Source organism: Convolutriloba macropyga, chromosome 6 (assembly GCF_964194025.1).
Source record: "Convolutriloba macropyga chromosome 6, txConMacr16.3, whole genome shotgun sequence".
Lineage (NCBI taxonomy): Eukaryota > Metazoa > Xenacoelomorpha > Acoela > Convolutidae > Convolutriloba > Convolutriloba macropyga.
Genome location: NC_134473.1, coordinates 49,187,619 through 49,212,741, shown reverse-complemented (window position 1 = coordinate 49,212,741; position 25,123 = coordinate 49,187,619). Strand labels below are relative to the sequence as shown.

The following is a 25,123-nucleotide window of genomic DNA, read 5'->3' as shown; positions in this document are numbered from 1 at the left end:
GAACGGCATTGAATTTCATAGGCAATCGTTGAAATATCTGGTGGGTTTTCTAATAGCCGCCGTCAGCCTCTCAATGGCAATTAATTGCTCTTGAACGAAGTTCTTAGCAATTATTGTAAACGTGTGTGTCTTTTTTTTATGCAAATTTTTTGCTTCACAATTTTGAGCTTTTCTTCTAGAACATTCTTTGACTTCTCCAGTGACTGTTTCACGCTTTCGTTCATCATTTTGGGGTGATCTCTAGTGCTTCGAAGTTGCTAATATAAAATTGGTTGCAGCAAAGAAAAATTAAGTGACTCGTAGCGCGGTGGTTAGTGCGGGTGGCCATGGATCGAGAGGTCAGTGGTTCGAATCCCGGTGGAGTTAAAGTTTTTTGCACCAATAAAGCACAATTGATCTATACTAAAGACCATGAATTAAATTGCCTCGCCTGACGTTCAAGAGCAATTCTTCTGGCATTTGTCGGTTTATGTTTATTAAAGCGGTCTCCCTTTTAAATTCGCTTTAGCTTTTGATCACGTTTTGCGTTTTACAAATGTCACTATTTTTACGTTTGACTCGTTACTTCTCACTCACTGTGTCAACTGAATTGATTATAAATTCTTTCACGCAATGAATTGCGCAATTGAGGGAATACGGTCAGTTTCAATAGAGCAGAATTAAAAGACAAAATAAAAGAAACGAGAAAATCTGATAAAGCCTGGTCATCAAGCCATAGTGAATTAGGTTATTGGCGGTTGCTAGTTGAAATTTGTAATAAGCTTAATAGTTTTTTGGTTTAGAAGCTGAATTAAGTTTAGTTTTAGAATCTAATTGAAGCTGCACACCAAATTAGAAGACTTTTGAGACCTAGAAAAAAATTCTGTGAATTTCTATCTGTTCTTGTTTTGCTTTTTTACCTCATTCGCTTATTAGCTTTCAGTTTAGAAGCTGATTTAAGTATAGTTCTGGAATCCAACTGGAACTGCACGCCAAATTAGAACACTTTTTGACACTTAAAAATAGAAAAAATTTGGTCAATTTATCTCTTCTTTTTTTCTGTTTCAATTCCGATGTGCATCAAGCGCATCAACACCGGCTATTTTCCGGCAATCTGCTGGTTATGTTTTGGATCGGATTTTTTTTCTTAATGGTTTTTCCCGATCCACTCATAGTTCATTTGACGCCTAGTTTTTTGTTTGAATCAATTTGCTTTTTCTCGCTAGTGGTTTTTTGTTCGCATGCGGCATTTTGACATTTAATTTTATTGTTAATTTTTTGGTCTGATTTTTTTGGAAATGGTATTCCCAATTCACTCAAAGTCCGTTCTAGGTCTAGTCTGTTGTTTAGTCAATGAGAATTCTGTGAATTGTACGACAGGACTTGTCCTTCTATGTTTTTTTTTAATTTCACTTTACCTTTTGATCACGTTTTTCGTTTTGCGTAAATCACAATTTTCACGTTTGACTTCTGACTTACCTCACTCACTGTTTCAACCGAATGGATTTTAAAATCTTTCATGCATTGATTCACGCAATATAGTCAATAATGTCAAAGTCAAAAGAGCAAAATCAAAAGAGACGGGATAAACCGATGGAGCCCGTTCATTAAGTCCTCGAGAAATAGGTTATCAACGTTCTTTAGAATGTTTGCTAGCTGATATCGGTATTAAGTTTATTAGCTTCTTTCAGTTTAGAAGCTCAATTATGTACAGTTTTAGAATCTAACTAAAACTGCACGCCAAATTAGAACACTTTTTGACACTGAAAAAAAAGTTCAGTCAATTTGCCTATTTTTCTTTTTCTGTTTCAATCACGATGTGCATCAAGCGCGTCAACGCCGGCTAATTGCCGGCTTTCTTTATTTAAGTATTGGTGGATTTTTTACATGAGATAATTAACGTACCTTTAAAAAGTGAATTAATTCCTCTCGCACGAAGTTTGGAGCAATTATTGTACACTAGTGTATCTTCATTGTGCAATTTTCCTGCTGGACCATTTGTGCGGTTTTGTTCTAGAACTTTCTTTTATTTCTCAAGTAACTTTTCTCTCTTCATCATTTTTGAGTGATCTCAATTGCGCTCACTCTTAATATAGTTTGCTGGTGAAGTAAAAGCGATTGCTGCTTGATGCAGGGCTTTATAGCCCAGTGATGAAGGCTATAAGGCTGGGACTGAGGAGTTCAAGGGAGCGAATGACACCCTGGTTGGACGTTTTTGCACTATCCTATATATTAAATGCGTGCGCTCTATTTTTGTATAAATTTTTTGCATATTTAAGGGGCCTCTCGAAGAGCAATGTTTAAGAGCCGCATTGAGCAGCATGGTTAAGCGAACATATCGATAGAGATCAAGAAGCTGAAAGCTTCACAGTAGATGGGTGAGAACCGAACCTGGGACAGAGGACTGTTAGTTAGGTGCAGTTACCACGAGGCAATGAGGGCTCGAAAGTATGCTCGCCCAGAGGGAGGATTTACTGTCCTAGGAATTGCGTGTTTATTGCTCCCGAACTTAGTTTGAAGTTTTTATTGTAAACGTGTGTTTTTCTGCTTAGTTTTAGCTATACAGATTTTGCGCTATTCTAGAACACTCTTAGTTTAACTATGTTTTTCACGCTTTACTTTTTGAGCTTTGCGTGATCTCAAATGCTCTCTTTTTGAGATATTTATTGATACGATAAAAGCGTTTATGGGAAACAGTGAAATGTACGTATTATAGCGCACTTGGTAAGATGGAGGACTGCTATTCTGAGGGTCGAGGTTTCGAAACCGTGTCGGGTGCCCTGCCTTCTGAAAAGTACTTACTCGAAAGTATGCTCGCCCAGAGGGAGGATTTACTGTCCTGGGCATTGCGTGTTTTCTAATTGTTCCCGAACTAATATTAAATTTTTATTGTAAACGTGTGTTTTTCTGCTTAGTGTTAGCTATACAGATTTTGCGCTATTCTAGAACACTCTTAGTTTAACTAAGTTTTTCACGCTTTACTTTTTGAGTTTTGCGTGATCTCAAATGCTCTCAATCTGAGATATTTTTTGATACGATAAAAGCGTTTATGAGTATGAGAAACAGTGGTATGTAGGTATTATAGCGCAGTTGGTAAGATGGAGGACTGCTGTTCTGAGGGTACAAAGTTCGAACCTGTGTTGGTTACCATATCTTTTTTTAGACATGAATTTTTCTAATCAACAACATGTCGTCTGTCGTTCGCGAGCAATTCTTGCGTTCCGATTCGGATTTTTGTTCCTGTGTGTGTTCGTGAGATAAAAAATGCTAATATATGATAATATAAAAATGCTTAGTATAAAAATGCTATATATTAAACGCGTGAGCTCAAAAATTCGACAAAATTTTTGCATGTTTAATGGGCCTCTCGAGGCGCATGTGTGAGAGCCGCATTAGGCAGCATGTTTAAGTGAAAATATGGAGTGAGATGAACGACCTTAAACGCTCAATGTAGATGGATGAGAACCGAACCTGGGACAAAAGACTGTTAGTCAGGTGCAGTTACCACGAGGCTAAGACGACCCGAAAGTATGCTCGCAGAGAGGAAGGTTTTACTGTCCTGGGTACTACGTGTTTTTTAATTGCTCTCGAACTAAGTTTGAAGTTCTTATTGTAAACGTGTTTTTTTGCTAAGTTTTAGCTTTACAGATTCTGCGCTATTCTAGAACACTCTTAGCTTTCAACTAAGTTTTTCACTCTTTTCTTTTTGATTTTTGCGGGATCTCAAAATGTACTCAATCTGATATATGTTTATGGATACGATAAAAGCGTTTGTGAGAAACGGAGGTATGCAGTCCTTATAGCAAAGTTGGTGAGGTGGAGGACTGCTCTTCTGAGGATACAGAGTTCGAACCGGTGTTGGTTACCATCCCTTTTTTAGACATGAAAATTTCTAATCAATACCATGCCGTCTGTTGTTTGCGAGCAATTCTTGCGTTCCGATTCGGTTTTGTTCCTGCGTGTGTTTGTGAGATAAAAATGCTGATCCTATATATTAAACGCGTTATCTCTAAAATTCGACAAAGTTTTTGCATGTTTAATGGGCCTTTCGAGGCGCATGTGTGAGAGCCGCATTAGGCAGCCTGTTTAAGTGAAAATATGGAGTGAGATGAACGACCTTAAAGGCTCAATGTAGACGGATGAGATCCGCACCTGTGACAAGACTGTTTGTCAGGTGCAGTTACCACGAGGCTAAGAGGACTCGAAAGTATGCTCGCAGAGAGGAAGGTTTTACTGTCCTGGGTACTACGTGTTTTTTAATTGCTCTCGAACTAAGTTTGAATTTCTTATTGTAAACGTGTTTTTCTGCAAAGTTTTAGCTTTGCAGATTCTGCGCTACTCTAGAACACTCTTAGCTTTCAACTAAGTTTTTCACTCTTTTCCTTTTGATTTTTGCGGGATCTCAAAATGTACTCAGTTTGATATATGTTTATGGATACGATAAAAGCGTTTGTGAGAAACGGAGGTATGCAGTCCTTATAGCAAAGTTGGTGAGGTGGAGGACTGCTCTTCTGAGGATACAGAGTTCGAACCGGTGTTGGTTACCATCCCTTTTTTAGACATGAAAATTTCTAATCAATACCATGCCGTCTGTTGTTTGCGAGCAATTCTTGCGTTCCGATTCGGTTTTGTTCCTGCGTGTGTTTGTGAGATAAAAATGCTGATCCTATATATTAAACGCGTGATCTCTAAAATTCGACAAAATTTTTGCATGTTTAATGGGCCTCTCGAGGCGCATGTGTGAGAGCCGCATTAGGCAGCATGTTTAAGTGAAAATATGGAGTGAGATGAACGACCTTAAAGTGCATGCAGTCCTTATAGCAAAGTTGGTGAGGTGGAGGACTGCTCTTCTGAGGATACAGAGTTCGAACCGGTGTTGGTTACCATCCCTTTTTTAGACATGAAAAATTCTAATCAATACCATGCCGTCTGTTGTTTGCGAGCAATTCTTGCGTTCCAGATCTGTATATAACTTGTTGCTCCTGTAAGATTTATAAACATATTTTTTACTTTAGATTTAAAACAGAAAAATGTAGATTATGTACTTACGTACAGAGATATAGATTTCGTCATACAAAAATTAAGTTCAGAGAACATGCTATTAAATATAATATTAACCTTACCCAAGTAGTGGGTAAAAAGTGCCCTGTGCGTCAAAACTGTGAGTGCTATTATCGGAACTTGCCTCTTCTGTCTCGCAAAGCAGCCGTACAATTCTGAGAAGTTGTCGCAATGAGTCTCCAAAGGTAATGCTTTCTCTTTTTACCCATATAAGGGGTCTAGCATAGTTTTCCAGCACTCACTCGTTCTAATTTAAGTGTTGTTTTTTCTCTAGTTTTTCTCTGATGCTATTAAAGAACTGTGGTGGATTTTCTAATGGTGGATTATTGGAGTTCTTGAGTAAGCAACGGATAGTTTTAAGTTGTTTGCAAACGCGAATTTAGTGACAATTGTATCAGTTCTTTATTTCATGCATTTTTTGTACTACGGAGTTGTCTGATCGTCTTTTTTTCTGACCAACAAGATTCGCATGTTTTTGTCGAGAAAAACGGAATAAACCAGTTACTTTTGAGGGCATTAAGTTCCTGAGCAGATCTGTAAGAGCCTTACTCGTCTCTAAGAATGTGATTCAACGAAACTGTCGAGTAGACATGAGTTCATGGTATGAAGCACAATTTTTTGGTCTTGTTAACTTTCACTTAGCCTCGTTAATGACTGATCGGAGGATCTTCGTAACGAGGGACTACTAAATTTGCTTAGACTTTCTGTACGCAGCTAATGGTTTTAACGACGGTAACTGAATTTGTTTTTGAAAATATTACTGGTTTCAGTCGCGCAAACAATGTTCGTTGCTATTATATCAGTGTTGCCGGTATTTTTACAACTCGAGTATCTGTAGATGCATTCTACAGGTTAAACAATCTTTTTTTTTGAAATGAAAAGCTCATTTTAAGGATTCATTTTAAAATTGTTAATGGCTCTCAAACACAGTTGTCCTGAGTCTTTTTGAAGCAATTTTCACGCAAAGTCCTGGGTCTTTTTAATGCTATTTTTTGCCTGACCGATTTTTCGTTATTGTTTTATCTTTAGTATTATCTTCAGTTTCAACTTTATACTCAGCCTTAGCTACAGAATCAAATTCCTCGTCATATTCCTCTTGCTCTGCTTAAGTGATAATCACTTAATTTATGTTTGAGATAATCTTTCTTTGAGTTGATAAATTGCAATTGTCACACTCAAAGCTTATATTAATATTCATTTTTAATAAAAAATTTGAATTTCAAAAATAGACAAAATGATTCTAAAGTGTAATGATTGTGAACATAAGCCATAGAGTAAATGTTGCGATAATTGTAGAGATAGCCTTATAATTGTTCTATATGTGATATCATATCAAAGAAAGGAGATAGAACTAATCATATGAGCGAACAGTATAATATTCCAGATCTGTATATAACTTGTTGCTCCTGTAAGATTTAAACATATTTCTTACTTTAGATTTAAAACAGAAAAATGTAGATTATGTACTTACGTACAGAGATATAGATTTCGTCATACAAAAATTAAGTTCAGAGAACATGCTATTAAATATAGTATTAACCTTATCCAAATAGTGGGTAAAAAGTGCCCTGTGCGTCAAAGCTAGGGCTTTGGCGAAAACCTCATCTAATGTTATAGTTGAGACCATAGGTTTGACTTTAACCCAAGCTGAGACGTTAGCTCGAGTTGAAACTGCCTGCGAAGCAGGTTCCCTGGTAGCTCGAGTTCAAATCATAATCAGTCTAAAACAAAACAATAGAGTAGGTAAAAGCCATAGTTGTGACTGGGTTTTCCCACTCACAATTAAGACATAGTTTGAGATCAGAAATATAGTTAGAGATAAAACGCAGGTTTTCAGTAGAATAAAAATAAAAGTTTTAAATTTGGGTAAATACGTGAGGCAAATGCCCATTTTTGATGATGATCCGAGGGCTCGAGATTGTGTAAAATGAGTATTTTAAGAAATCTTAAAATTGCGCAGAGGGCATTTTTTACCCTCTACTTATGAGGAAGGTACCAAACAGAGTGTCTGCAACTGAGGTCTGCGGTTGTGATGTAGTTTTTATCCAAATGTGTCTTGATTGTTTCCTCGTATATACATAACAGTTCGCGCCATTGGCACAAAATTTATGGTCAGAAACGGGAAATCCCTTACTACAAATACTATTGGAAGTTATATCAACCACTTCTGACTTCTTCAATGAAATCTGCAAATAAAAAGAGCATCCATGGAAACAGTTTGGGGGAATGGAAGTCAGGAAATGAAAGGGTTTGGAATGGACAGAAATGTATATGAGTGGAGGAAAATGTGTGTGTGTGTGTTTGTGTGCGTGTAAGCGGGGAAGTATAACAGAACTTGGTTCCTTTACAGAGGTTATTTTTTTACATCTGTTTTTGTTACTAAATTGGGTCACCTTGTATGAATCGAAAGGAAAAAATGTGTTGTTGCTATCATTTTTTGGTTATCAAACTACTGATTTGGACCTTTTGTTTTTTTTATGAATTTGGGGGGGTATTTTGAGGCTTTCCTCATTTCAATGTGTCTCATTGAACCACAGTGAACTTTTTATTTGCGTCGACTTTGTTTGTTTTTGAGTGTTGAGAGCTATTCTGTCCAGCTCTCAGTGCAGTTTTTGGACTTAGAGTGCAGTTTGCGGACTTAGAGCGCAATTTACGTGTTACTTCCTTTGTGTTGCTTTCTAAGGAAAAGTTACCTAAGGACTTATAGAATATTTGTTTACGTTGGCAATTGCGTTAGGTTTTGCAGCTAACTAATTGTTATGAAGGCCTTCTTCTTTTTTCTGCTATGTCAAACTTCTGGCAAACGTTTTTTGGGGCATATTTTTTGATAGCATTGAACGGCATTGAATTTCATAGGCAATCGTTGAAATATCTGGTGGGTTTTCTAATAGCCGCCGTCAGCCTCTCAATGGCAATTAATTGCTCTTGAACGAAGTTCTTAGCAATTATTGTAAACGTGTGTGTCTTTTTTATGCAAATTTTTTGCTTCACAATTTTGCGCTTTTCTTCTAGAACATTCTTTGACTTCTCCAGTGACTGTTTCACGCTTTCGTTCATCATTTTGGAGTGATCTCTAGTGCTTCGAAGTTGCTAATATAAAATTGGTTGCAGCAAAGAAAAATTAAGTGACTCGTAGCGCGGTGGTTAGTGCGGGTGGCCATGGATCGAGAGGTCAGTGGTTCGAATCCCGGTGGAGTTAAAGTTTTTTGCACCAATACAGCACAATTGATCTATACTAAAGACCATGAATTAAATTGCCTCGCCTGACGTTCAAGAGCAATTCTTCTGGCATTTGTCGGTTTATGTTTATTAAAGCGGTCTCCCTTTTAAATTCGCTTTAGCTTTTGATCACGTTTTCCGTTTTACAAATGTCACTATTTTTACGTTTGACTCGTTACTTCTCACTCACTGTGTCAACTGAATTGATTATGAATTCTTTCACCCAATGAATTGCGCAATTGAGGGAATACGGTCAGTTTCAATAGAGCAGAATTAAAAGACAAAATAAAAAGAAACGAGAAAAACTGATAAAGCCTAGTCATCAAGCCATAGTGAATTAGGTTATTAAACTTCATATTGGCGGTTGCTAGTTGAAATTTGTAATAAGCTTAATAGTTTTTTGGTTTAGAAGCTGAATTAAGTTTAGTTTTAGAATCTAATTGAAGCTGCGCACCAAATTAGAAGACTTTTGAGACCTAGAAAAAAATTCTGTGAATTTCTATCTGTTCTTGTTTTGCTTTTTTACCTCATTCGCTTATTAGCTTTCAGTTTAGAAGCTGATTTAAGTATAGTTCTGGAATCCAACTGGAACTGCACGCCAAATTAGAATACTTTTTGACACTTAAAAAATAGAAAAAATTTGGTCAATTTATCTCTTCTTTTTTTTGTGTTTCAATTCCGATGTGCATCAAGCGCATCAACACCGGCTATTTTCCGGCAATCTGCTGGTTATGTTTTGGATCGGATTTTTTTTCTTAATGGTTTTTCCCGATCCACTCATAGTTCATTTGACGCCTAGTTTTTTGTTTGAATCAATTTGCTTTTTCTCGCTAGTGGTTTTTTGTTCGCATGCGGCATTTTGACATTTATTTTCAATTTTGTTTTTAATTTTTTGGTCTGATTTTTTTGGAAATGGTATTCCCAATTCACTCAAAGTCCGTTCTAGGTCTAGTCTGTTGTTTAGTCAATGAGAATTCTGTGAATTGTACGACAGGACTTGTCCTTCTTTGTTTTTTTTTTAATTTCGCTTTACCTTTTGATCACGTTTTCGTTTTGCGTAAATCACAATTTTCACGTTTGACTTCTGACTTAATTCACTCACTGTTTCAACTGAATGGATTTTAAAATCTTTCATGCATTGATTCACGCAATATAGTCAATAATGTCAAAATCAAAAGAGCAAAATCAAAAGAGACGGGATAAACCGATGGAGCCCGTTCATTAAGTCCTCGAGAAATAGGTTATCAACGTTCTTTAGAATGTTTGCTAGCTGATATCGGTATTAAGTTCATTGGCTTCTTTCAGTTTAGAAGCTCAATTATGTACAGTTTAAGAATCTAACAAACTGCACGCCAAATTAGAACACTTTTTGACACTGAAAAAAAAGTTCAGTCAATTTGCCTATTTTTCTTTTTCTGTTTCAATCCCGATGTGCATCAAGCGCGTCAACGCCGGCTAATTGCCGGCTTTCTTTATTTAAGTATTGGTGGATTTTTTACATGAGATAATTAACGTACCTTTAAAAAGTGAATTAATTCCTCTCGCACGAAGTTTGGAGCAATTATTGTACACTAGTGTATCTTCATTGTGCAATTTTCCTGCTGGACCATTTGTGCGGTTTTGTTCTAGAACTTTCTTTTATTTCTCAAGTAACTTTTCTCTCCATCATTTTTGAGTGATCTCAATTGCGCTCACTCTTAATATAGTTTGCTGGTGAAGTAAAAGCGATTGCTGCTTGATGCTGGGCTTTATAGCCCAGTGATGAAGGCTATAAGGCTGGGACTGAGGAGTTCAAGGGAGCGAATGACACCCTGGTTGGACGTTTTTGCACTATCCTATATATTAAATGCGTGCGCTCCATTTTTGTATAAATTTTTTGCATATTTAAGGGGCCTCTCGAAGAGCAATGTTTAAGAGCCGCATTGAGCAGCATGGTTAAGCGAACATATCGATAGAGATCAAGAAGCTAAAAGCTTCAAAGTAGATGGGTGAGAACCGAACCTGGGACAGAAGACTGTTAGTTAGGTGCAGTTACCACAAGGCAATGAGGGCTCGAAAGTATGCTCGCCCAGAGGGAGGATTTATTGTCCTAGGAATTGCGTGTTTATTGCTCCCGAACTTAGTTTGAAGTTTTTATTGTAAACGTGTGTTTTTCTGCTTAGTTTTAGCTATACAGATTTTGCGCTATTCTAGAACACTCTTAGTTTAACTATGTTTTTCACGCTTTACTTTTTGAGTTTTGCGTGATCTCAAATGCTCTCTTTTTGAGATATTTATTGATACGATAAAAGCGTTTATGGGAAACAGTGAAATGTACGTATTATAGCGCACTTGGTAAGATGGAGGACTGCTATTCTGAGGGTCGAGGTTTCGAAACCGTGTCGGGTGCCCTGCCTTCTGAAAAGTACTTACTCGAAAGTATGCTCGCCCAGAGGGAGGATTTACTGTCCTGGGCATTGCGTGTTTTCTAATTGTTCCCGAACTAATATTAAATTTTTTATTGTAAACGTGTGTTTTTCTGCTTAGTGTTAGCTATACAGATTTTGCGCTATTCTAGAACACTCTTAGTTTAACTAAGTTTTTCACGCTTTACTTTTTGAGTTTTGCGTGATCTCAAATGCTCTCAATCTGAGATATTTTTTGATACGATAAAAGCGTTTATGAGAAACAGTGGTATGTAGGTATTATAGCGCAGTTGGTAAGATGGAGGACTGCTGTTCTGAGGGTACAAAGTTCGAACCTGTTTTGGTTACCATATCTTTTTTTAGACATGAATTTTTCTAATCAACAACATGTCGTCTGTCGTTCGCGAGCAATTCTTGCGTTCCGATTCGGATTTTTGTTCCTGTGTGTGTTCGTGAGATAAAAAAATGCTAATCCTATATATTAAACGCGTGAGCTCAAAAATTCGACAAAATTTTTGCATGTTTAATGGGCCTCTCGAGGCGCATGCGTGAGAGCCGCATTATGAAGCATGTTTAAGCGAAAAAATCGAGAGAGATGAACGACCTTAAAGGCTCAATGTAGATGGATGAGAACCGAACCTGGGACAAAAGACTGTTAGTCAGGTGCAGTTACCACGAGGCTAAGAGGACCCGAAAGTATGCTCGCAGAGAGGAAGGTTTTACTGTCCTGGGTACTACGTGTTTTTTAATTGCTCTCGAACTAAGTTTGAAGTTCTTATTGTAAACGTGTTTTTTTGCTAAGTTTTAGCTTTACAGATTCTGCGCTATTCTAGAACACTCTTAGCTTTCAACTAAGTTTTTCACTCTTTTCCTTTTGATTTTTGCGGGATCTCAAAATGTACTCAATCTGATATATGTTTATGGATACGATAAAAGCGTTTGTGAGAAACGGAGGTATGCAGTCCTTATAGCAAAGTTGGTGAGGTGGAGGACTGCTCTTCTGAGGATACAGAGTTCGAACCGGTGTTGGTTACCATCCCTTTTTTAGACATGAAAATTTCTAATCAATACCATGCCGTCTGTTGTTTGCGAGCAATTTTTGCGTTCCGATTCGGTTTTGTTACTGCGTGTGTTTGTGAGATAAATATGCTGATCCTATATATTAAACGCGTGATCTCTAAAATTCGACAAAATTTTTGCATGTTTAATGGGCCTCTCGAGGCGCATGTGTGAGAGCCGCATTAGGCAGCTTGTTTAAGTGAAAATATGGAGTGAGATGAACGACCTTAAAGGCTCAATGTAGACGGATGAGATCCGCACCTGGGACAAGACTGTTTGTCAGGTGCAGTTACCACGAGGCTAAGAGGACTCGAAAGTATGCTCGCAGAGAGGAAGGTTTTACTGTCCTGGTACTACGTGTTTTTTAATTGCTCTCGAAATAAGTTTGAAGTTCTTATTGTAAACGTGTTTTTCCGCAAAGTTTTAGCTTTACAGATTCTGCGCTATTCTAGAACACTCTTAGCTTTCAACTACGTTTTTCACTCTTTTCTTTTTGATTTTTCGCGTGATCTCAAAATGTTCTCAATGTGAAATATGTTCAATAATACGAAAAAAGCGAATGTGAGAAACGGAGGTATGCAGCCCTTATAGCGCAGTTGGTGAGGTGGAGGACTGCTCTTCTGAGGATACAGAGTTCGAACCGGTGTTGGTTACCATCCCTTTTGTAGACATGAAAATTTCTAATCAACAACATGTCGCCTGTCGTTCGCGAGCAATTCTTGCGTTCCGATTCGGTTTTTGTTCCTGTGAGATAACAAAATGCTAATCCTATATATTAAACGCGTGAGCTCAAAAATTCGACAAAATTTTTGCATGTTTAATGGGCCTCTCGAGGCGCATGCGTGAGAGCCGCATTAAGAAGCATGTTTAAGTGAAAATATCGAGTGAGATGAACGACCTTAAAGGCTCATTGTAGACGGATGAGATCCGCATCTGGGACAAGACTGTTAGTCACGTGCAGTTACCACGAGGCTAAGAGGACTCGAAAGTACGCTCGCAGAGAGGAAGGTTTTACTGTCCTGGGTACTACGTGTTTTTTAATTGCTCTCGAACTAAGTTTGCAGCTCTTATTGTAAACGTGCTTTTCTGCAAAGTTTTAGCTTTACAGATCCTGCGCTATTCCAGAACACTCTCAGTTTTCAACTAAGTTTTTCACTCTTTTCTTTTTGATTTTTGCGTGATCTCAAAATGTTCTCAATGTGAAATATGTTCAATAATACGATAAAAGCGCATGTGAGAAACGGAGGTATGCAGTCCTTATAGCGAAGTTGGTGAGGTGGAGGACTGCTCTTCTGAGGATACAGGGTTCGAACCGGTGTTGGTTACCATCCCTTTTGTAGACATGAAAATTTTTAATCAATACCATGCCGTCTGTTGTTCGCGAGCAATTCTTGCGTTCCGATTCGGTTTTTGTTCCTGTGTGTGTTTGTGAGATAACAAAATGCTAATCCTATATATTAAACGCGTGAGCTCAAAAATTAGACAAAATTTTTGCATGTTTAATGCGCCTCTCGAGGCGCATGTGTGAGAGCCGCGTTATGAAGCATGTTTAAGCGAAAAAATCGAGAGAGATGAACGACCTTAAAGGCTCAATGTAGATGGATGAGAACCGAACCTGGGACAAAAGACTGTTTGTCAGGTGCAGTTACAACGAGGCTAAGAGGACTCGAAAGTATGCTCGCAGAGAGCAAGGTTTTACTGTCCTGGGTACTACGTGTTTTTTAATTGCTCTCGAACTAAGTATGAAGTTCTTATTGAAAACGTGTTTTTCTGCAAAGTTTTAGCTTTACAGATTTTGCGCTATTCTAAAACACTCTCAGTTTTCAACTACGTTTTTCACTATTTTCTTTTTGATTTTTGTGTGATCTCAAAATGTTCTCAATGTGAATTATGTTTGTTAATACGATAAAAAGCGTTTGTGAGAAACGGAGGCATGCAGTCCTTATAGCGCAGTTGGTAAGATAGAAGACTGTTGTTCTGAGGGTACAGAGTTCGAACATGTGTTGGTTACCATCTCTTTTGTAGACATGAAAATTTGTAATCCACACCATGCCGTCTTTAGTTCGAGAGCAATTCTTGAGGGGGCCTCTGGAAGCGCATCTTTAAGAGACGCCTTGAGCAGCATAGTTAAGCAAGAATATTGAGAGAGATCAACGACCTAAAAGGCTCAAAATAGATGGTTGAGAACCGAACCTGGGACAAAAGGCTGTTGGTCAGGTGCAGTTACCACAAGGCTAAGAGGGCTCGAAAGTATGCTGCCCCAGAGGGAGGATTTACTGTCCCTGATATTACGTGTTTTTTAATTGCTCCCGAACTAAGTTTGAATTTCTTATTGTAAACGTGTTTTTCTGCAAAGTTTTAGCTTTACAGATTCTGCGCTATTCTAGAACACTCTTAGTTTTCAACTAAGTTTTTCACTCTTTTCTTTTTGATTTTTGCGTGATCTCAAAATGTTCTCAATCTGATATGTTTATGGATACGATAAAAGCGTTTCTGAGAAACTGAGGTTTGCAGTCCTTATAGTGCAGTTGGTGAGGTGGAGGACTGCTCTTCTCAGGATACAGAGTTCGAACCGGTGTTGGTTACCATCCCTTTTGTAGACATGAAGTATTCTAATCAATACCATGCCGTCTGTTTTTCGCGAGCAAATCTTGCGTTCCGATTCGGTTTTTGTTCCTGTGAGATAACAAAATGCTAATCCTATATATTAAACTCGTGAGCTCTAAAATCCGACAACATTTTAATGGGCCTCTCGAGGCGCATGTGTGAGAGCCGCATTAATGAGCATTTTAAAGTGAAAATATCGAGTGAGATGAACGACCGTAACGGCTCAGTGTAGACGGATGAGATCTGCACTTGGGACAAAAGACTGTTAGTCAGGTGCAGTTACCATGAGGCTAGGAGGACTCGACAGTATGCTCTCAGAGAGGGAGGTTTTACTGTCCTGGGTGCTACATGTTTTTTAATTGCTCTCGAACTAAGTTTGAAGTTCTTATTGTAAACGTGTTTTTCTGCAAAGTTTTAGCTTTACAGATTCTGCGCTTTTCCAGAACGCTCTCAGTTTTCAACTAAGTTTTTCACTCTTTTCTTTTTGATTTTTCTGTGATCTCAAAATGTTCTCAATGTGAAATATGTTTGTTAATACGATAAAAAGCGTTTGTGAGAAACGGAGGCATGCAGTCCTTATAGCGCAGTTGGTGAGGTGGAGGACTGTTGATCTGCGGGTACAGAGTTCAAACCTGTGTCGGTTACCATCTCTTTTGTAGACATGAAAATTTGCAATCAACACCATGCCGTCTGTAGTTCGAGAGCAATTCTTGCGTTGCTCAATATTTGATTTTTGCGTAATTTCAAATGCTCAATCTGCAATATGCTTATTGATAAGATAAAAGCGATTATGAGAAACGTTGGTATGTAGTCGTTATAGCGCAGTTAGCGAGATGGGGGATTGCTATTCTGAGGTTTGAGGGTTTGAACCCGTGTCGGGTACCGTTCGGTTAGGCATGAAGATTTCTAATGAACATCATGCCGCCTGAGATCAATTTTTCCGACGCTGAGTGGTTTTATGTTCCTGTGTGTTTGGGGGATGAAAAATGCTAATCCTATATATTAAACGCGTGAGCTCTAAATTGGGACAAAATTTTTGCATGTTTAAGTGGCCTCTCTAAGCACTTGTTCAAGAGCCGCATTGAACAGCATGGTTAGGCGAACATACCGAGAAGGTCAATGACCTACACATCTCAAAGTCGATGGTTGAGAACCTAACCTGGGACAAAATACTGTTAGTCAGGTGCTGTTACCACGAGGCTATGAGGACTTCAAAAGTATGGTCGCCCAGAAGGAAGATTTACTGTCCTGGGAACTACGTTTTTTTAATTTGCTCCCGAACTAAGCTTGAAGTTCTTTTTGTAAATGTGTGTTTTTCTGCAAACTTTTAGCTCTACAGATTTTGCGCTATTCCAGAACACTCTTAGTTTTTAACTATATTTTTCACACTGCTTTTTTTGAGTAATCTCAAATGCTCTCTATCTGAAATATGTTTATCGATAAGATAAAAGCGATTGTGAGGAACGTTGTTGTGTAGGCATTATAGCGCAGTTTGTAAGATGGAGGACTGCTATTCTGTGGGTCGGGGGTTCGATACTGTGTCGGGTACCCTCTCTTCTGTAGACATTGAAGTTTCTAATCAACACTATGCCGCCTGTTGATTGAAAGCACTTCTTGCGACGCTGAGTTGTTTGATGCTCCTGGGTGTGTTTGGGGGTTGAACAATACTAATCCTTTATTTTAAACGCGTTAGCTCTAAAATGGGGTAAAAGTTTTGCATGGTTAAGTGGTCTCTCTAAGCACATGTTTAAGAGCCGCATTGGGAATCATGTTTAGACGAACATATCGAGAGGTCAATTACCTAAAAGGCGCAATGTAGATTGATGAGAACCGCACCTGGGACAAAATACTGTTAGTCAGGTGCAGTTACCACGAGGCTAAGAGGACTCGAAAGAATGCTCGCCCAGATGGAGCATTTTTTGTCCTACGTGTTTTTAATTGCTCCTGAACTAAGTTTGAAGATCTTGTTATAAACGTGTGTTTCTCTGCAAAGTTTTAGCTGTACAGAATTTGCGCTATTCTAGAACACTCTTAGTTTTTAACTAAGTTTTTCACGCTTTTACTTTTTGATTGCGTAATTTCAAATGCACAATCTGCAATATGTTTATTGATAAGATAAAAGCGATTGTGAGAAACGTTGGTATGTAGTCGTTATAGCGCAGTTGGCAAGACGGAGGATTGCTTTTCTGATGGTTGAGGGTTCGAACCCGTGTCGGGTATCGTCCGGTTAGACATGAAAATTTCTAGTCAACATCATGCTGCCGGAGATTAATTCTTCCGACGCTGAGTGGTTCCGTGTTCCTGTGTGTGTTTGTGAGATAACAAAATGCTAATCCTATATATTAAACGCGTGAGCTCTAAAATTCGACAAAATTTTCGCATGTTTAATGGGCCTCTCGAGGCGCATGTGTGAGAGCCGCATAAGGCAGCATGTTTAAGAGAAAATATGGAGTGAGATGAACGACCGTAAAGGCTCAATGTAGACGGATGAGATCCGCACCTGGGACAAGACTGTTTGTCAGGTGCAGTTACCACGAGGCTAAGAGGACTCGAAAGTATGCTCGCAGAGAGCAAGGTTTTATGTCCTGGGTACGACGTGTTTTTTAATTGCTCTCGAACTAAGTTTGAAATTCTTATTGTAATCGTGTTTTTCGGCAAAGTTATAGCTTTACAGATTCTGCGCTATTCTAGAACACTCTTAGCTTTCAACTAAGTTTTTCACTCTTTTCCTTTTGATTTTTGCGGGATCTCAAAATGTACTCAATCTGATATATGTTTATGGATACGATAAAAGCGTTTGTGAGAAACGGAGGTATGCAGTCCTTATAGCAAAGTTGGTGAGGTGGAGGACTGCTCTTCTGAGGATACAGAGTTCGAACCGGTGTTGGTTACCATCCCTTTTTTAGACATGAAAATTTCTAATCAATACCATGCCGTCTGTTGTTTGCGAGCAATTCTTGCGTTCCGATTCGGTTTTCTTCCTGCGTGTGTTTGTGAGATAAAAATGCTGATCCTATATATTAAACGCGTGATCTCTAAAATTCGACAAAATTTTTGCATGTTTAATGGGCCTCTCGAGGCGCATGTGTGAGAGCCGCATTAGGCAGCCTGTTTAAGTGAAAATATGGAGTGAGATGAACGACCTTAAAGGCTCAATGTAGACGGATGAGATCCGCACCTGTGACAAGACTGTTTGTCAGGTGCAGTTACCACGAGGCTAAGAGGACTCGAAAGTATGCTCGCAGAGAGGAAGGTTTTACTGTCCTGGGTACTACGTGTTTTTTAATTGCTCTCGAACTTAGTTTGAAGTTCTTATTGTAAACGTGTTTTTTTGCTAAGTTTTAGCTTTACAGATTCTGCGCTATTCTAGAACACTCTTAGCTTTCAACTAAGTTTTTCACTCTTTTTTGATTTTTGCGTGATCTCAAAATGTTCTCAATGTGAAATATGTTCAATAATACGATAAAAGCGATTGTGAGAAACGTTGGTATGTAGTCGTTATAGCGCAGTTGGTGAGATGGGGGATTGGTATTCTGAGGTTTGAGGGTTCTAACCCGTGTCGGGTACCGTTCGGTTGGGCATGAAAATTTCTAGTCAACATCATGCTGCCGGAGACCAATTCGTCCGACGCTGAGTGGTTTTGTGTTCTTTTGTGTGTTTGGGGGATGAAAAATGCTAATCCTATATTTTAAACGCGTGAGCTCTAAATTAGGACAAAATTTTTGCATGTTTAAGTGGCCTCTCTAAGAACAGCTTTAAGAGCCGCATTGAACAGCATGGTTAGGCGAACATACCGAGAAGTTCAATGACCTTCACATCTCAAAGTAGATGGGTGAGAACCTAATCTGGGACAAAAGACTATTAGTCAGGTGCTGTTGCCACGAGGCTATGAGGGCTTCAAAAGTATGGTCGCCCAGAAGGAAGATTTACTTTCCTGGGTACTACGTTTTTTTAATTTGCTCCCGAACTAAGCTTGAGGTTCTTTTTGTAAACGTGTTTTTCTGCAAACTTTTAGCTATACAGATTTTGCGCTATTCTAGAAAACTGTTAGTTTTTAACTATGTTTTTCATTCACTCTTTATTTTTTTATTTTTGAGTAATCTCAAATGCTCTCAATCTGAAATATGTTTATTGATAAGATAAAAGCGATTTTGAGAAACGTTGTTATGTAGGCGTTATAGCGCAGTTGGTGAGATGGAGGACTGCTATTCTCAGGGTCGGGGTTCGAACCTGTGTCGGGTACCCTCTCTTCTGTAGTCGTAGAAGTCTCTAATCAGCACTATGCCGCCTGTTGATCGAAAGCACTTCTTGCGACGCTGAGTCGTTTGATGCTCCTGGGTGTGTTTGGAGGATGAGCAATGCTCATCCTATATTTTAATAGCTTTAGCTCTAAAATTGTGTAAAAGTTTTGCATGGTTAAGTGGTCTCTCTAAGCACATGTTTAAGAGCCGTATTGGGCAGCATGGTTAGACGGACACATCGAGAGGTCAATATTCTAAAAGGCTCAATGTAGATTGGTGAGAACCGAACCCCGGACAAAAAACTGTTAGTCAGGTGCCATGAGATTAAAAGGCCTTCAAAATCATGCTCGCCCAGAGTGAGGATGTTTTGTCCTAGGTACTAAGTGTTTTTTAATTAATGGTGAACTAAGTTTGAAGATCTCGTTGTAAACGTGTTTCTCTGCAAAGTTTTAGCTGTACAGGTTTTGCGCTATTCTAGAACACTCTTAGTTTTTAATTAAAATTTTCGCGCTTTTACTTTTTGATTTTTGCGTAATCTCAAATGCTCTCAATCTGAAATATAATTATTGATACGAGTAAAGCCTTTGTGAGAAACGTTGGTCTGTGGTTTTTTTTGTGCAGTTGGTAAGATGGAGGACTGCTATTCTGAGGGACTAGAGTTCAAACTCGTGTCGATTACTTTTCCTTTTGTAGACATGGAAATTTTTAATCAACACCAAGAGGCCTTTTGTTCGAGAGCAATTCTTGCGACGCGATTCGTTTTATGTTCATATTTGTGTTTGGGGGAAAACTGATAATCCTATATGTTAAGCCTTTGAGCTCGAAATGGTTCGAAGTTTTTGCATGTTTAAGGGGACCTCTCGAAGCGCATGTACAAGAACAGGGTTGAGCAGCATGGTTAAGCGATTCTATCGGGAGTGGTCAATGACCTAAAAGGCTCAAAGTTGATGTATGAGAACCGAACCTGGGATAAATTGCTCTCGAACTTAGTTTGAAGTTCTTATTGTAAACGTGTTTTTTTGCTAAGTTTTAGCTTTACAGATTCTGCGCTATTCTAGAACACTCTTAGCTTTCAACTAAGTTTTTCACTCTTTTTTGATTTTTGCGTGATCTCAAAATGTTCTCAATGTGAAATATGTTCAATAATACGATAAAAGCGATTGTGAGAAACGTTGGTATGTAGTCGTTATAGCGCAGTTGGCAAGACGGAGGATTGCTTTTCTGATGGTTGAGGGTTCGAACCCGTGTCGGGTATCGTCCGGTTAGACATGAAAATTTCTAGTCAACATCATGCTGCCGGAGATCAATTCTTCCGACGCTGAGTGGTTCCGTGTTCCTGTGTGTGTTTGTGAGATAACAAAATGCTAATCCTATATATTAAACGCGTGAGCTCTAAAATTCGACAAAATTTTCGCATGTTTAATGGGCCTCTCGAGGCGCATGTGTGAGAGCCGCATTAGGCAGCATGTTTAAGTGAAAATATGGAGTGAGATGAACGACCGTAAAGGCTCAATGTAGACGGATGAGATCCGCACCTGGGACAAGACTGTTTGTCAGGTGCAGTTACCACGAGGCTAAGAGGACTCGAAAGTATGCTCGCAGAGAGCAAGGTTTTAATGTCCTGGGTACGACGTGTTTTTTAATTGCTCTCGAACTAAGTTTGAAATTCTTATTGTAATCGTGTTTTTCGGCAAAGTTATAGCTTTACAGATTCTGCGCTATTCTAGAACACTCTTAGCTTTCAACTAAGTTTTTCACTCTTTTCCTTTTGATTTTTGCGGGATCTCAAAATGTACTCAATCTGATATATGTTTATGGATACGATAAAAGCGTTTGTGAGAAACGGAGGTATGCAGTCCTTATAGCAAAGTTGGTGAGGTGGAGGACTGCTCTTCTGAGGATACAGAGTTCGAACCGGTGTTGGTTACCATCCCTTTTTTAGACATGAAAATTTCTAATCAATACCATGCCGTCTGTTGTTTGCGAGCAATTCTTGCGTTCCGATTCGGTTTTCTTCCTGCGTGTGTTTGTGAGATAAAAATGCTGATCCTATATATTAAACGCGTGATCTCTAAAATTTGACAAAATTTTTGCATGTTTAATGGGCCTCTCGAGGCGCATGTGTGAGAGCCGCATTAGGCAGCCTGTTTAAGTGAAAATATGGAGTGAGATGAACGATCCTATATTTTAATAGCTTTAGCTCTAAAATTGTGTAAAAGTTTTGCATGGTTAAGTGGTCTCTCTAAGCACATGTTTAAGAGCCGTATTGGGCAGCATGGTTAGACGGACACATCGAGAGGTCAATATTCTAAAAGGCTCAATGTAGATTGGTGAGAACCGAACCCCGGACAAAAAACTGTTAGTCAGGTGCCACGAGATTAAAAGGCCTTCAAAATCATGCTCGCCCAGAGTGAGGATGTTTTGTCCTAGGTACTAAGTGTTTTTTAATTAATGGTGAACTAAGTTTGAAGATCTCGTTGTAAACGTGTTTCTCTGCAAAGTTTTAGCTGTACAGGTTTTGCGCTATTCTAGAACACTCTTAGTTTTTAATTAAAATTTTCGCGCTTTTACTTTTTGATTTTTGCGTAATCTCAAATGCTCTCAATCTGAAATATAATTATTGATACGAGTAAAGCCTTTGTGAGAAACGTTGGTCTGTGGTTTTTTTTGTGCAGTTGGTAAGATGGAGGACTGCTATTCTGAGGGACTAGAGTTCAAACTCGTGTCGATTACTTTTCCTTTTGTAGACATGGAAATTTTTAATCAACACCAAGAGGCCTTTTGTTCGAGAGCAATTCTTGCGACGCGATTCGTTTTATGTTCATATTTGTGTTTGGGGGAAAACTGATAATCCTATATGTTAAGCCTTTGAGCTCGAAATGGTTCGAAGTTTTTGCATGTTTAAGGGGACCTCTCGAAGCGCATGTACAAGAACAGGGTTGAGCAGCATGGTTAAGCGATTCTATCGGGAGTGGTCAATGACCTAAAAGGCTCAAAGTTGATGTATGAGAACCGAACCTGGGATAAAGACTGTTAGTCAGGCGCATTCAGCACGAGGCTGTGAGGGCTTGAAAGTATGCTCGCCCAGAAGGCGGATTCACTGACCTGGGTACTATGTGGTTTTTAATTGCTCCCGAACGAAGTTTGAGGTTTTATTGTAATTGTGTGTGGCTTTTGCGATTTTTTAGCTTTAAAGATTCTGTGCTAATCTAGAGCACTCTTAGCTTTCAACTAACTTTTCTCGTTTTAATTTTAGATGTTTGGGTATTCTCAAATGCTCTCTATCTGAATTATGTTTGTTTTTAAGACAAAAGCGATTGTGAGGAACCGTGGTTTGTAGTGGTTATAGTGCAGCTCGTAAGATGGAGGACTGCTAATCTGAAGTTAGTCGTCTTGTCTAATCTTCCCCTTTCATAGTAAATATCAGTCGCAATTGAGCACAATGGTCAGTAGCGCTCCTATCGTAACATATTTTAATCATGCAACCTAGCGTAATAAATGCGTTTTGAGACGCGTTTTACCATCATTTCTAAGCTCCTAATATGCACATTTTTTGCGCTGATTAAGCATGCGGTATAGCAAAAACAAGCAATTCAACAGGTTCCATTGTCCAGAATATTGCTGTAGAAAGAGCAAAAGACAAGTGGAATACGCATGGATAGCTTATGTGGTGAAATCTATGGATGTTAGACGAGGGGTATGGGTTCGAGCCCGAGTTGGTGCGAAACAAAAACCTTTACTTCTTTTAAACCTATTCGTGTAAATGTTTTTCTTGTTATGGTTTTGCGGGCCTGTTAGTTAAACATTAAAATTCATCTAGGCTACAGGCCTTTTAATTGAATTGTCCCACATATCGTTAAAGAGCAAGTGGTCCGACGTTTGTCGCTTTAGGTTTGTATTTGATATATCTGTTTAACTGTCTTCAATCAAAGTTTGTAGTAATTATATTAGTCCTGTGGTCTTTTCTTATGCGATTTTTCGCATGACCGATTTTCCGTTTGACCCATTGACTTTTCGTCCTCAAAAACGGGATAAACAGGTAACGCCCAGAGGGCATTAAGTTCTCTTAGAGCCTTTCAGCTCGCTTTTCTCAGTGTATGCGATTCACAGAAACTGTATTGGAGACGTATGCTCATGGTGTGCAGGGCGGTTTTTTTTGACACCTCTTTTTTCACCCCTTTCTCGCAACCTCGCGCCCCTTCAATTAAGCTAAAGCTAGCCTCACTAAGCAGTAGCTACCTACTGAACTAAATCTAAGCTAGCTACTGACGAAGTCAACCGCTCGCCAGTCGTTTGAGAGCAATTCGCTCGACGTTAGTCTGTTATGTTAACAGGTTTCAAAACGAGTGTTGATACAGTAAAGGAGACAGTTCTTTTATTGAGAGACTTCAAGGCGCTCTTTCTGATTGTGCCATACATCTTCACTGGTATCTATCAGAGTTTCTTCATGGGTGTCTATGGTGCGTGTGTGGGACAGACCATGTACTTCAAAAACGACGCCTACTGGCTTGCTGGAATATCAGGAATATTTGTTGGCATCGGTGGGTGTTGTGTTATTCCCGTACTGTTACGTACAAAAATTGTGTAAGATTTAATTGTTCGGACATTAATAGTATCAAACTTTTGAGTTGAAAGTTTTAAATTACTCAACAGGTGAAGTTTGCACTGATTATATGGGCTCTTTGCTCTTGGTCTTTTTACTGTCCAAAGTTTGTCTTGTTTGAAAGCAATTTCTCATTTCTGACACATTTATTTTGAGATGAAGTTATGTTGATATCCATTTGCTGGAACTGTTTAATCTTCCCCGTCATAATATGAACATCTATAATAATAATAATAATTGATAGGTAACTGATATATAATACTAATTGCTATCGTTAGTCCCACCTCTTATCAGTCTATTCAAACCACGATGATCCCAAAAAACAAGCGTTAATTTGTTCTCACGTGCTAAAACAGGCTGTGGCCTGGTGTTCGTTTTACGTTTTCCTGGTTTAGGCCAAATCACGGCCGCCTGTGGGCGCATCTGTTGGAGCAAACTGGTCATCCACACAAAGAGCAAACAGCAAGAACACGAATCAAAGGGTTCTCTTCAGCTATTCTGCGTGTCCACGGGATTCTGTGTTGCTTGTGTGTGTTTCCTACTCATGTATCTATTCTTGCCAGACGACTCGCCTAATCAGAAAACAGATGAAATCTCAGTTTTCACGCCAAATCAGCCAATAGCAGTCTTGTGCTCCTTTCTTCTTGGATTTTCTGACTGTCTATTCCAAACTGAGATTTTCAGTTTCATCGGCTCAAATTTTAAAGTGAGTTTCTGTCACCCTTACCGTTACTTTGCTCTTTCTTGGAAAAGCAGTTGTTCCTAGAACTTTTTTGGTATGTTTTTAGGATCTAGGATCTAAGTTCTCTACAAATTCCTTTTTAATCGCCGCCCAGGAACGAAGTTTGAAGCCATTATTGTAAGCATGTCTTTTTTACGCAGCATTTGGCTTGAACGTTTTTGCGCTCTTGTTCTAGAACATTCTTTGACTTCTTGAGTGGCCTTTTCACACTCTAGTTCTTCATTTTTATAGTGATCTCAATTGCTCTACTCCGAAATAAAGTTGTTGCTCATATAAAAGCGAATGCGAGAGAAAGAGACGCAAAGACATTGTAGCTTAGTGGTACAGATATCGGTCTAACATCCCTGAGCCCCCGGTTGCAGCCCCTATATTGGGTCGGGTTTTTTGCATCAATAAAAATTTTTTAATCTATACCCCCTCTAAATTAAATTGCCCCGCCTGTCGCCCGAAAGCACTTCATCCGATGTAAGTCGGTTTATGTTTCTGTTTAGGAGGCCACACCCAGTGCAATGGCTATGTTCTCATTCTTCCAAGCCATTGGTGGAATTCTTGTATTTTTCTACACCAACCACCTCCATTTCGGCCTTCGATTGCATATTTACATCATGGCAGTTGGAAGTCTGCTCACACTTGCCGTGTTTTGCATCATTGTGAATATTGGAGAGGATACCTCAACAGAAAGGGATGATGAGAAAGCTGTGAAAAATTTGAAGGTCACGGAGGCATCAGTTTTGACAGAGAAAAATGGCATCGAAATGGAGAATGGTACAGCTAACGGTCACGGAATTGAAAGGACTGCAAACAAAGAAACTGATGTTTCGGTTGTTTAAAATGTGTTGAACACATCTGTAACTGATCATAAGCTTCTTTGTTTTCTTCTTGTCTTCTTATAATTACACGTTCTATATGGTTAGAGGTTCTGTGATTTGAGTCCATATATGAACTAAGGTGTCTCGATACAGACTCTTAGCGGATAGAAATCTCTATCTTTTAGTGCTTGCATAGGAGCAACTATAGCCTATTTCCCTCTTCAGTGTACAACTTTACTATCAAGAAAACCTCCAAGCTTCGTCCCCGCTTTGTGTAACTTGCTTTTTATGACTCCGATGTGTACCCTGATCACGATTCGATGGAATCTTAAACGCAACGCTTCTTACATAAGTCTTATTAAATAGAGATTCAGAATCAGTTCCGTTTGGGTCAGGGG

General features: G+C 38.9%; 1 protein-coding gene across 1 annotated transcript in view; it reads left to right on the top strand.

The window, feature by feature from the left end:
* The window catches only part of LOC142341016 (UNC93-like protein MFSD11), a 68,606-nt gene extending 43,777 nt beyond the window's left edge, over positions 1 to 24,829 (top strand). Inside the window, exons 6-8 of the mRNA XM_075391836.1 lie at positions 22,906 to 23,112; positions 23,570 to 23,880; positions 24,408 to 24,829. Coding sequence (XP_075247951.1) covers positions 22,906 to 23,112; positions 23,570 to 23,880; positions 24,408 to 24,746 — 857 coding nt within the window. The 3' untranslated portion in view covers positions 24,747 to 24,829. The remainder of the gene's footprint in view (positions 1 to 22,905; positions 23,113 to 23,569; positions 23,881 to 24,407) is intronic.
* Positions 24,830 to 25,123: the final 294 nt, after the last annotated feature.